Source organism: Pecten maximus, chromosome 16, assembly GCF_902652985.1.
Source record: "Pecten maximus chromosome 16, xPecMax1.1, whole genome shotgun sequence".
NCBI classification, from domain to species: Eukaryota; Metazoa; Mollusca; class Bivalvia; order Pectinida; family Pectinidae; genus Pecten; species Pecten maximus.
Genome location: NC_047030.1, coordinates 5,949,836 through 5,964,058, shown reverse-complemented (window position 1 = coordinate 5,964,058; position 14,223 = coordinate 5,949,836). Strand labels below are relative to the sequence as shown.

At 33.8% G+C, this 14,223-nt stretch overlaps 1 protein-coding gene across 2 annotated transcripts; it reads right to left on the bottom strand.

The window, feature by feature from the left end:
* Positions 1-1,180: 1,180 nt before the first annotated feature.
* On the bottom strand, positions 1,181-12,609 carry LOC117344542. 2 transcript variants are annotated; one of them, XM_033907314.1, is made up of 5 exons: positions 12,430-12,609; positions 6,954-7,210; positions 6,149-6,350; positions 2,315-2,491; positions 1,181-1,445 (listed from the first exon to the last, which is right to left on the bottom strand). In XM_033907314.1, exons 1-4 carry the CDS (start codon positions 12,521-12,523, stop codon positions 2,346-2,348), a joined length of 699 nt encoding a protein of 232 aa, XP_033763205.1. In that variant the 5' UTR covers positions 12,524-12,609; the 3' UTR covers positions 1,181-1,445; positions 2,315-2,345. The 2 variants fall into 2 exon arrangements, with proteins under 2 accessions (XP_033763205.1, XP_033763206.1); XM_033907315.1 differs by having other exon boundaries at positions 2,318-2,491.
* Between the last annotated feature and the right edge of the window lie 1,614 nt (positions 12,610-14,223).

Here is a 14,223-nt window from a genome sequence, read left to right as displayed (position 1 = left end):
CACTAACTAGATAGGGATCTGAAATAAGGCGTGTTATATAAACCTTTTTTCTCAATCAGTAAGTATACAGGTGAAGTGAGAGACAATGAGCACTTCTTTCAGATCGTTTTTGTTTAATAATGGTACTTTATTGTAAGATTAACAGAAAATAATAACTGTACGTATTTAATTCTCAGTTTTGATACTTCTTGCAATTGTACAAATATAAATATAATGGACCAGTTTTATAAGATTGTACATGTAAGATTTATCACACGTGAAAACGGTGAGGAATTATTATGTTGTGTTATATTAACACATGGAAACATTTGAATTCAATCTTCAGACTAAAGTGTCTTTAATATAATCGGGCTGCGGTGGTTATGTGAAATAAAATGATATCTCAATTGCTCAGTAACCCGTGCGACGGGCAGTACAGCAGCTGTTCAAGGGGCAATAACCCAGTAAACTTTTATAAACTATTCTCTAATTGAACGAGAAAAAAGGTGTTAAAAGTTATCAGAGTTGCTTCCCTTCGGTTCACTTCGGTATGCTGCATCCACATGCCCTAGACTGGCCCCCTGTCTCTAGGATATTAAAATTATAAAGAAAATTGAGCTTTATGATTTTGATCCCTAGGATATACATGTCTGATCCTAAGTTTCAAACTAGGGGGAGATAATCTAGTATTAGACTTTAGCTTGATAATTTTTAACAAAACAACGTGGGTCTGGTGGCCAGTCTATCACATGCCCGTGTATGCCGAGTTACATAGATTGAGAGGTGGTGTTTCACGTTACCAACAGTTATGCGATTGATTTTAATCTAATTACAAAATTTATCAAAATCTTATCCACTAGCTTTGATAAGGCGAGCTACTTAACAGTTCCTTGAAATTATCTTTTTAATGTGTCGGTCCCATTGAAATAATAACAATACCTATCGTTAATTGAATGTTTGTATTTTTGCTTTCTTATTTGATAATTCTGACTCAAGTTGTATTTTTGAGACAAAATTGTGACGACCACAAGGTGAAACAGTCTGTCAAAAAGGATATTGTGTTTTCATTATACAAATACATGTACATGTAAGTATTTGTTACGTTGATTACAGTGCATGCAATGCGCATGTAATTCCACTCTAAATTATTACTGTCTCATTGGTTTTTATTTTCGAAAGACAAAAATAAACAACAAAAGTGAAAGATAATTAACTTAGAGAGTAACAGTAACCAGGGTTACAGGGATATTCTTATCTATGTAATTAAGACCATTACAAATGCATTGTTTCAACAGTTCCACAGAAATGTCAATCACTGTTAGTTCCGGTATGTTTATTGTATCTGTATGTGCCATCTTCTTTTTCGTGGTTTTTAGGTGTCAACTTCTGGTATCCGATTTGAATTGATGGCTATCCCAGAAATTCCGTTACCTTATTTCGAGCAGTAGGGCCGTGTGGGTATATATCTATAACAGAGTAAACACAATGTATAAGGTACACCCATCAAATATTGTACTTTAAGTCTATTGAGACATCTTGGTAATTAGCGTAATTATAGCAGACATTTCAGAGTAGGTATTAAATGAACTACCAGGAGGAACAGATATGATATAACCTGTTTTCCCACAAAATTCAATCGTAAAAATATAACCTGGCTGTGCTGAAAACAACTTGATTTTACTGAAATAACCGATATTACAAGACATACACAACTGAACAGTACGTTTGAATATGAACTTAGTTTAATATAAATTTGTATCGTATCTGTATGACTCTACAGCGACGCGTCGGGCCAAAGCATCAATGTATTTTTTGGTAATCGATAATTGGATACGTTTTTTGGTAATGTATAATTGAATATGTTCTTTGGTAATGTATAATTGAATATGTTCTTTGGTAATGTATAATTGAATATGTTCTTTGGTAATGTATAATTGAATATGTTCTTTGGTAATTGATAATTGAATATGTTCTTTGGTAATGTATAATTGAATATGTTCTTTGGTAATTGATAATTGAATATGTTCTTTGGTAATGTATAATTGAATATGTTCTTTGGTAATGTATAATTGAATATGTTCATTGGATATGTTTATTGGTAATGGATAATTGGATATGTTTTTTTTTTGTATGAGTTTAGATGCGACATGCTGTTACAGAGGAGGTTTCGTTTACGGCCTAAACACACTATCCCACAAAGTTACCACTTGTCAATTTCAAATGAGTGCTTAAACACATAAAGGTGCATTGTTCCTTTTGATATAAATTAAATAATTAATACTTCTACTTGCACCAAATGACGTATAAAACGGTGTCATTTCAAGTCAAAACATACTACCAAGGATGAACAGGTCTTCGAAAGGCCATCACATTTCGAAAACTTCCATCAACATGGGCGCCATCATGGCTGCCTGTAATGACATGCGACCTCCACGCTGACGTTGATGTTGACGTTGATGTTGACCTTGATGTTGACCTTGACCGTCTTGTCTATCAACACCATGTCTTGAACCTGAACAAATAAAAAATCATAATAAATTTTACCTTTTTGTTTAAAAAACTTTTTAACGTGAATGTGGCTTTGTTTTAGGAAGCATAAACGTCAGCTTTTGATATGACGTCCAAGCAATACTAGTAATTAATGCAAATAATCTAATTATCTACAATAAGGCATCATATTCTATGTGTTTCCGAGTTTCTGGAAATACAACGATACACTGTGATATGTCTTTATAATCATCTGAAAATAAACTATAATACATTCAGAATGTTGTCTTCCATTGAAAAAGAGGGTGACCATAGTTGTTGCAACGATATGATCACTTAAAAGAACAACAAAGAATACCGATATATTAGCGAAATCGTAAGTCTTACCCAAAATCGATAGAACGAGAGCAAACTATGAAAATAAATATAGATTTGCATTTGAAGATCCTTGAAAAAGTAAAGTGGGGATGAGCACTCGTATAGTTAAGAGTTTCGGCAAGGTCATCGTCATCCGCTTCATCAATACAAGTCTCGGTCAAATCCGGGTTAAGTTACATTCTCAAAATGAGAAATAGTAAATATTCTGGAACATTTTCTTCAGGTTGGTAAAGTAAATATGATAGAAATTATATGACACAACCAATATATCATATAACTTCTATCATATCATGAGAAGTAGTGATGTGGGGACAAAATCACCAGGTAGATCAACAAGCATCAAACACATCTGACTAACATGGCACAAGAAAATAGAACATATTCAAATGAGATTATAATGTCTACCATACAGTCCCCATCAACCCGCATCTCTCTCCAAACATTTTATTGTAATTTTTCGCCGTTAGTTGACATCTGTCAGGGTAATCGCGACACGGGAACAACTGGTATCGAATCAAATGGGACATGCTAAGTGTTATCTGTCACTATTGGTAATATTGAAAATAAAGATCGAGGTATGCGGCTGATGTTGAAGAGTCTGTAGTGTCCTCGTTACATTGTAAGTAAAGATCGAGGTAAGTGTCTGATGTTGAAGAGTCTGTAGTGTCCTTGTTACGTTGTTAGTAAAGATCGAGGTAAATGGCCGTTGTTGACGAGCCTGTAGTGTCCTTGTTGTTTACGTTATAAGTAAAGATCGAGGAAAGCGGCTGATGTTGAAGAGTCTGTAGTGTCCTTGTTACATTATAAGTAAAGATCGAGGCAAGAGGCTGATGTTGAAGAGCCTGTAGTGTCCTTGTTACGTGATAAGTAAAGATCGAGGAAAGCGGCTGATGTTGAAGAGCCTGTAGTGTCCTTGTTACGTGATAAGTAAAGATCGAGGAAAGCGGCTGATGTTGAAGAGCCTGTAGTGTCCTTGTTACGTGATAAGTAAAGATCGAGGAAAGCGGCTGATGTTGAAGGGTCTGTAGTGTCCTTGTTACGTGATAAGTAAAGATCGAGGAAAGCGGCTGATGTTGAAGGGTCTGTAGTGTCCTTGTTACGTTATAAGTAAAGATCGAGGCAAGAGGCCGATGTTGAAGAGTCTGTAGTGTCTTTGTTACGTTTTAAGTAAAGATCGAGGCAAGAGGCTGATGTTGAAGAGTCTGTAGTGTCCTTGTTGTCAAGTTCTTCAGGGTATATCCGATCGACTGTCGAGTTTTCATTTAATATAACATATTGTCAATGTACCTGTAGGAGAACATGAAGGACTTTGCAAGTTTTTTTTTTACTTTGTATTGATAAGCTCATCAAAATACAAGCTGGTTAACATTCTGGAGTATTAGTAGTCTATTAGATGTCATGATGACCAAACTCTACAAACATGTGTTCTCTGGATGTTTCTATGATAAACCCTATACAGGTAGTAGTGTTGTTTTAACTTCACTTTACCGGTTTATTAAAACGCGTTTTTTTTGGCCATCCTCGATCTGTTTACACAGCATTCAAATGTATGATGTTATTGTATCCACTTTTGATACTTGAGCACATATTCCGAATGTATTTCCTTTTCAAAGTTTTGATATACATGTATATAATGTTCGTGCAACGCACGCGCGTCATACACAAGCTATTATGGAATAACAGCATAACCTTTACCGGAATACCAACATGTAATTATACACCACAGTAAAAGGTTTCCGATAGTTAACGATGAAAATGAACGGAGTTTAGGACCACTTAATATGTTAATATTAATTCATGATTATATACATAAGCCTTGATTGTCCGGCTATATTCTCGTTCTGTTACTTTGCTTTCCCATTTTCCAGAACTAGAAACATTTCTCTGTGCACATATTTGTATCCATTTGAATTAATTCACATTAGCGACGTAATTTAATGATTTACAAGACATCGTATTTCATATTTCATTTAGATACAGGATGCAAATTGCTATTACTACAAATATTTTTGGACTAAACAATGAAGTTCTAGTCACAAGTTGATAGTAGTGTAATGTGTACGCTTAGAAACAAATACGCGTATGTTGGGGTTTCATAACAGAAGTTAGGGAATGGACGTTTTTGACACGGACAACGGGGCATTTGTGTGCGATAATAATGGAAACCACACTAAAATAAAAACACAACTTAAAGTGAATTCTTCTCATTTCTTCTGATGAGCAATATTGTTTTTAATGATAAAATAAAATTGATCTCATGTCTTGTATGCATATTCAATGATATTAACAATGATCTATATTTGTATTCAATAATAACAAGTGACCAACTAGCTTGCAAGTTTTACGAGCCATCAGGAAAATAAATGTTAATAGTCCAAGTTTGAGTAATCCAATAAACAGATATTTAGTTTTGAATGAATGGACCGAAAAGTTGGACAATAGTAGTGTACTGGTTGATGTGCGATGTGATGAATTTCCACACACAATGTGATTATGAGTTATAGCAGTAAGCTATGATACTATTTAGATACAAGTTTTTTCTGAGTAAATGAGTTTACACACATAATATTAAATGACCTACTATCAGGAGAACGTTTAATCATGGGGGAATGCCTCAGGGAGGTATGTAAGGTTAAATTCTTTACCTAATTTATATAAATCTAATTTACTAAATACCGGGATCCTCCTACCTGCCAAACTGTATTGTTAACGGATGACCACAATAAAATTAATGGTTACTGACCTGACCTTAACGGTAAAAAATTCAGATTTAAATAATTTGTTGAATTTGTAAGAGAAAGAGAAATTACACCCCAGACAGTGTAAAGATCTGTCAGTTTCTAGTATACTACCTGGAATTCCAATAAAAACACCAAAGGACACATTGTTCACGTGGTAAACCATTATATTAGAAAATGGCATGGCATTAACCAGCAACCTGATTACAACATGGGCGCAGTTCTTCAAAAGGTGATTAGCTTTATCACTTGATTAGTGAAAATCCCATGTTTGTATTCATTAAAATTGGTTGATACAGCATAGAACATAGAAGGAAGACAAAACATTGTTCCCGTTACTAGCATTGTCTTATCGTGTATTTCATGAAAATTTCCCTGACAACAATGAAGCTACGGAAGAGCAAATATTTCTGGTTCAGGAACGCGCTCGTTAATAAAAGGAGCTTAATTGGGTTAAGAGTTGTCACTAAATACCTAATAAGACGTTACTGATGTGACAGTTGGTACTTAATTGGGACCTCTGACATTGCTCCCTTAATGTAAAAAAACAACATCTCTTTACTCACCTGACATCATCTCTGACATCATGCACTTCATGACCCACCAGCGTTTGCAGCACCTCCTACCCGACCACATAAAGCCACATGGGAACACCTGTAATTCAGTTTCCTGACAGTCCATTCGGGAACAACGGCAGTACAGCGACATCTGGGGGTCACAGGTTTGAGCCCGGAACCGGTAGTGCATGGCTGCTACTCTTCGTCTAGCCTAAATATTAATATGTATACACAAAAGTAGAGAAATATATAAAGACAAAGTCCATCCTAGTACCTACTTAAATGAAATATAAAACAACGTCAGGTGAAGTTGCCAAAATGGGGATCAGAGGCTGTCTATACAAAAGTCGTCAAAAGCTAGTGGATGAACCTAAACACATTCTTTGAGAGAATGACTAGCAATAGCTATGCCTAGGAATTGATAAAAGAAGACCACCTGCTGATTTATTACTGTGCCATGATGTGTTTTAAAACTAACCATACCAACGTAAGTCACATACGTCGGTACATAGTCTGTGTTTGCATTTTATCTTAAATATAAACTTTATTTATTTTACTACATTTGCGAAACAAGTAATATCAACTTATGTCTATCACGCTTGTTGGCCTGGATGGAAGCGTTCGAGGGGTCTTAGTATGTGAGAAAACAAGAGTACCAGCAGAAAATCCACGTGGTCGGGCAGATCACCCCTAACCTTTTCACGTCCAATCGGGGAATCGAATCCCTTACCGCCAAGGTCCAAGGTGAAAGGCAAGTGTGTTACAACTGTGCCACCCGACCAATCATTTTATTTTATTTTGATTTCATACATACCATCATTGTATCATAATAGCTTTGACGGCTGGATGCTTTAGTTTTTTTCGTTCTGTTCTTCCTTTTAGGGACGTTTGTGTTCGTTGGGGATTGATGCGTCCCAACCTGTCGGTTTGCCGGTCTCTGTCCAGGTCTTTGAGAGTACGTACGTTTTGGGTTGTAATTGGCACTAAAACTCTGTGATTGTACCAGTCTAGGTGTCAGTTGTTGGCTCTGTGTTGGGTTTTGGTTGTATATTTCATTGCCGTAGTATGGCACTGTTGGAGAAACAATTTACTTATTTACCTTCATGGTAGACAATTATAATGGTGACGCTGGAATACAAGGTACATGTACTATTAACTCCAAAACACATTTACCTTATACCAATATCAAGACTAAGCTATCAATATTGAAACCTCAATTAGTAAAAAAAAAAAAATCGTCATTGGGTTATCTTTGCTTTATATATGGCATGTCAATTACTGGCCATTTCTTTTCACTGTGATAACTTTTATCATGCATTGACTGAAATGGTAAAACTATTTCAGCGAAAATGACAAACAAGTTTATATTGGTCTGTAGTTACTACATGCACAATGTTATATTATTGCTAAATATGTTTTATTTATTTTTAAAAGTTTAATGAAATTGTTTTGCATTAATTTGGGTAGTGTTACTATTTGTATTTGCTTATAACGTGACACTACCAATGTCACATGTTGTCTGATTGGATAAAGTAAAATTTTGTTTGTTTCATTAATACTCTGTTATGGTTTTACACGGACAAAGTTGACGTAATAAACTGTTACAGGAAATGAGTTCATGTTTTGCAGAACGACACATTGTTTGTCATAAGATGATGACATAGGGAAACCAAGATTAGTTCTACTTCGCGATGCAATCGAGCAGAAGAGACACTTGGATTATGAATGATAAAACATAAAACAGGGCAACCTGGGTCAGTTCTGTTAAAGCGCTATCCCCTGGAACGTTTTAAGATTTATTGGTTAGGTATTCCGTTGACAGCAAGACTGATGGAGAACAACATAGCCCACTAATTGCCGACCTGTTCGTATAAAAGCTTAACGATCAAAAGGAACAGCCGAACCGGTTTAAATGATATTATGACATCGTGAAACAAAGGATTAAATAAGCACAGTTTGATACATATTTGAAAATTCGCATTTGGTAAATATTCAAGGCAAATAGAAGCATCCTACCACAAGTATTGAATGTAATAATGATCTCTTTCATCAAGGGCCAACGCAAACACCAAACGCATTAACCCTTCAAATCTAAAAGACGGTCTTGAAGTGAATTATATTAATAAATTTGTAAAGAAATAAATATTAGATGGCATATGTTTTGTCTTTGAATATTTTGACAATTTACTGAACGCAGTTTCTTCGAATGTATTCTTTTTACTTTTACGAGGACAAAGGAGAACGGTGCTGATTAAAGTATCCACGTGTTTGACTGTAAGTCAATACAATCAAGGAAGCTAACATGAATCTCGAACCGTGGAATAGATAATAAAAAAGCATCTGTTTTGAAATTTACCTGTAGATGATCAGATGACGTTATATATTAGTTTCTTTATCAACTATACTTACAAATATATTTTGACCTAGATATGTATGTCGGGTGTCGTCGTGACCTAGATTTGTATGTCGGGTGTCATCGTGACCTAGATTTGTATGGCGGGTGTCGTCGAAGAAGTAGAAGACACTTACTCTGTCGTTGTACCTTTTAAGTTGTGTCCATACAAACGAATGTTTTATTTGTATTTTAAGTATTTTGCGTCAGAGTAATGGCTTCGAATGCCTGTTGATATTCTCTGTTGTTTTCGCAATATCTCTAATGTGCAAGCAACGCATATAACTACTTACACAATAAATAAGATATTCGCTATAAACGTTTATTGATAAATAAACTATTCTATTAAGTAATTCAATTTTATTTAGAATTTCATTGTTTACGGAAACTACTTACTCGACCTGTTCAAGTACACTTTTAGCTAAACAAATTCTGAATCAACAATGATAAATAAGGAAAGCTATTACCTCACTTAATCATGGATAAAACAATGATACAAGTGTTCTTATGTTGACATTAATTTATATACTAACGTGAATGACCATTTAAGGCGTTCATACAAAATAAACATTGTTGCAATTAATTAAAATGGCGTCATATCCCCCACGGTGTATGATTGTGTACCGTCTGACCTGTGCATTTTATGATTTATTTTACAGTGTCCCTATCTAGCGCTTTATACACGATCAGCAAAGTTCTGTCCAGTGGTGTACATGTTTAAATATTATATTCCCAGGGTAATGCTATTATTTTATTTCGATTCTGACTTTGAATTCTGTCAATTTGTTTTCTATTAGTCGGCTGCTAAGGTGCGTATAAATATTAGTTAACAGTACCTTGACATAAGTACAGATATTGTTTAACAGTACCTTGACATAAGTACAAATATTGTTTAACAGTACCTTGATATAAGTACAGATATTGTTTACCTTACCTTGATATAAGTACAGATATTGTTTAACAGTACCTTGACATAAGTACAGATATTGTTTAACAGTACCTTGATATAAGTACATATATTGTTTAACAGTACCTTGACATAAGTACAGATATTGTTTAACAGTACTTCGACATAAGTACAGATATTGTTTACCCTTACCTTGATATAAGTACAGATATTGTTTATACTTACCTTGATATAAGTACAGATGTTGTTTACCCTTAGCTTGATATAAGTACAGATATTGTTTAACAGTACCTTGACATAAGTGCAAATATTGTTTAACAGTACCTCGACATAAGTACAGATATTGTTTACCTTACCTTGATATAAGTACAGATGTTGTTTACCTTACCTTGATATAAGTACAGATATTGTTTACTCTTACTTTGATATAAGTACAGATATTGTTTACACTTACCTTGATATAAGTACAAATATTGTTTACTCTTACATTGATATAAGTACAGATATTGTTTATTCTTACTTTGATAAAGGTAAACATATTGTTTAACAGTACCTTGATATAAGTACAGATATTGTTTACTCTTACATTGGTATAAGTACAGATATTGTTTACCCTTACTTTGATATAAGTAAAGATATTGTTTGCACTTACCTTGACATAAGTACAGAGATTGTTTACACTTACCTTGATATAAGTACAGATATTGGTTAACAATACCTTGATATAAGTACAGATATTGTTTGCACTTACCTTGACATAAGTACATATATTGTTTACCCTTACTTTGATATAAGTACAGATATTGTTTGCACTTACCTTGACATAAGTACATATATTGTTTGCACTTACCTTGACATAAGTACATATATTGTTTACGCTTACCTTGATATAAGTACAGATATTGGTTTATCCTTACTTTGAAATAAGTACATATATTGTTTACTCTTACCTTGATATAAGTACTGAAATTCATGTATCTATTATGATGGGAACATATGTGCCATACCTAATCGTCAATTTTTGTTTAAGTCATTGGTTGAAGAAGTTAGTTTTCCATTGATTTGTATTTGTAACAATCAATTAGTTATCGTACAAATTTATTATTCCATCCTTAATTGTGACAATACTTTACGTCATTTCAAATATTTTGAATTTAAACTCAAAAACGTTAGTTTCAAATTATTGAGCTATTTAGATTATTGACGACACCAAGACGCGATTCAATCAGAATAACAAGATACGACTTAGAGAAATGTCTGTTTGACAGTTTAAATAAAAGCAGCATATTGTTGTTGTGTTGGTAATATATCGTCTATCAACATAACATTACACATGTTTCAAAGCAGAAAATAGATTAAGGAATACCCAGAATTCAACTTATGGAAACGGAAACAAGCTAAGAGCAGTTTATCACTGAGAAGTACAATGTATACTTAACCTTAATTCTTTGAAACATACACTCTCTGAATGCACTATAAATTGTCTCGTATATTCATATAATTATGGCTAAGCTATTTTCAAGAAACATTATCTATTTGTCAAGGAAATATAAGACAACCATATTTAATCTGAAAATAATGTTAATTACATATTCAAAGCAATTAATGTTTTAACGTTAGTTTGGAAGTACCGTAGCGTTTCATATTGCGTAGTTACCCTTTTGCTTCAAGGACGAGTTAAATAGTCTTGGTTGTGTTTAACCAAATGAAATTGAGGTAAGTATTATACACAAAGATACACATTAAGCTGCATCTAATTTTTACGGTATGTATGTAGAGAAAACTTAGTGTTAAGTTAAAGTGTAGGGTCCACATACAACTGTATATATTTTAGCATTGTGTGGACGTCCTTTGTTGAACTGCTGATTCATAACGAAGTGCAAGAAACGATGCTTTTGATTGCCGCCAATATGGGTTTGGATCCCTGTAGCGCTCAAATTAGAATTGATGTACCCCTCTTACATTTGACGTTTAGGACAATATAGCGATCAAATGCACTATTTAATTTTGCTACCATAATAACACCTTGACCTCATTTCCTCTGTTGACTTGATTTGTTTTTGTAACATACTCTCCAGTTACCCTGAAGATTCCAGAAATTGCATGTATCTATATTCACCTAAGCTTAATTTATTTCCCATCGCTCATCGCTTTGATCTCCTGTGCCTAAACGAATATACTTACGATGTTTTGTCCATTTGATTGCAATTTCAATATTCATGTTGAATGTTGCCGATATTAGATTTAAGAGTCAAATCCTACCCGATCATGTTTACGCTTACTACTACTTTGATGAGAATAGAGATAAAATATTTGCAAAGTATTGCGGCAAAAATATAAATCAACCGGTCTTATCTGTTTTCTGTCATGTAATAAAAAAAATAATGCATTATACATACTGATCGCATTTGGACAAGATGTTTTTTTAATCTATCTGATATACTGTTATCATTCTAATATCCGTTGATATTTCAAATATTTCCCTGGCTTAACTAGCACACATTCCAAGAGTAGGGTTAAGCCCACATTCTAATGTGTCACAATTTGTAGTGTCATGTATGTTTTATTAAACTTTTACGTTTTAGTAGAGTTGGGATATTTTTTTATAAGTTTGAATGTCGAGGGTCCTACTGGTCTTTGTCCTTTTTGAATTGAGGTTGTTTCTTGGTATATCCGTAGATGTTACAAAGGAAGCACATTTTTGTAAATTTGCAAATCTTATTGTATTGTTTGATAAAGCGTATACTATTTTGAAAGTTTGCATGAAAGTTAAATAACATATATACCCAAACGTGAGCCGTGTGGTGATATTAGTTTCTGGAACACGGAACTCTTTAGGAGTTTTTGGCTATTAAGTACACTTTAACATTCTCAATACACTGAAAGTGACAGAAATGAAAATGCAGACGAAAACTGCAAAAACAGCAATGTGACTTTTGTTAATTGTTCTTAAATGTATATTGCCATAATGTAAGACCTGTCACATCCTACCTTGTGCTGGAGTGTTGGGATACATCTGATAGCTTGCCGTGAACTCGAGGCCCATCCATGCTAGAGTGACCAGTTGCACCACCTTTCCCCACATCCTGGATGCACAGACACTGATTTCACACCTGTCTCTCACGACCGTGTTTCAAGCCGTGGACATGAAGCAGATGTGTCTAGTGGCTGCCTTGGCTAATGATGACACAGCAAGTGTGGTCATAGCTACGTGGTATACATCTAAGGTGGACGGACACGATTGATGTCGAATTGTATATGTCGTGTCAGCTTCAGTCTAAATATATATATATGCTAATTGCTAAAGGGAAAAGCAACGTTTTTGTTCTCAAAATCTGAATCAAAATAGTTTAAAATGTTGACTCATCTATTCAGCAATAAACTGCTCTAAACATTGTTATTGTAGGTTCAGTCGGTAGGTACGAATATGTTGATGGAGAACGTATTGGATAAATACTTTCGAGAGTGTTACATTTACACATTTAAGCCTATTTAGAACATTGCGTCTTGAAGATGCAAATTTGTAAAAGCAAATATATTAATGACAAGTACGTCCATCAAACCACAATTTTATTTGGAAATATTTTTTATTGTGTCAAAGAAATATTCAATTTTGAATATGTTACTTTCTATACCACGTTATCATTACCCAATTTCTTACTTTAAAAACTTTATTTGAATTTCACAAACATGTTTGATTGAATGTTTGGTTGAATATGAAGGAAAAAACATATGATCTCCCTCAGTTTATACTTTCATTGGAGTGTTTTGTGGACACTTGACTCCACTTATGTTATTCTGTCCATCACTTTTTGTGTTAACGTTTTGTGGACATTTGACTCCAGTCATGTATTTCTGTCCATCACTTTTTTTTGTGTTAGCGTTCTTTCTGACGTATTTCTGAGGAGGATATACCTATTCTATCTATAAAAGAAATTTTGTAATTTGAAAATTATATTATGAAGTTAAAAACTAAAGAAAGACCAACTATTATTAAATTTAGAACTTCAAATATGCACTTACCTATAGAAACAGGAAGATGGATTGGAATACCCAAATAAAATAGAACTGGTGATCTATGTTTTAATGAATCGGAGACGAATATCATTATTTCATTATTTATTCAAATGTGAACATGCAATTGTTAAGCAGATAAGAAAATTATTTATTCCAAATTACTACTGTACTAATCGTAGCCTTATTGAAATGCAAGGATTATCTACCATATGTGATGTGAAGGCTTTTTCGAATGTCAGCTATTTTTTACAAAAACTTGAAAAGCTGTTGGATGTATATATTAGTTTTTCATTGTAGCATTTATTCTTTGTCTTTGTATTTTGATATCCGCCATGTTTACCTGAATTTGATGTATCGTGACCTCCTGTCACATACTGACTCTGAATGTCTTAGAGAGAAATAAAATCTGAAATCTTAAATCTATTGCAGTTAATCATTTTATTATCTAGAATTAATAAAACTATTTTGTTAAACCCTTTTATAAAATGCATTTTATTAACATTTGGTGAATGCGTTTAATAAGCTACTAAGATTGCAAATTTTAACGATTGTCTTATTTTAGGTTTTGTGCAAAAAAAAATCCTCCTTATCTTAATTGTGCTAATTACAGATTCTTTATATTGTTTTTATGACCAGCATTGTGTTGCTCCAATTAATTGTATCCTTTCATTGGCTGATGCGCTAAAAGTATATAATATTATGCACAATAGGTGAGTCTACACCACATATTTAGCTGCTTACCCCTTAAACCACATAGCTATAAGCAAT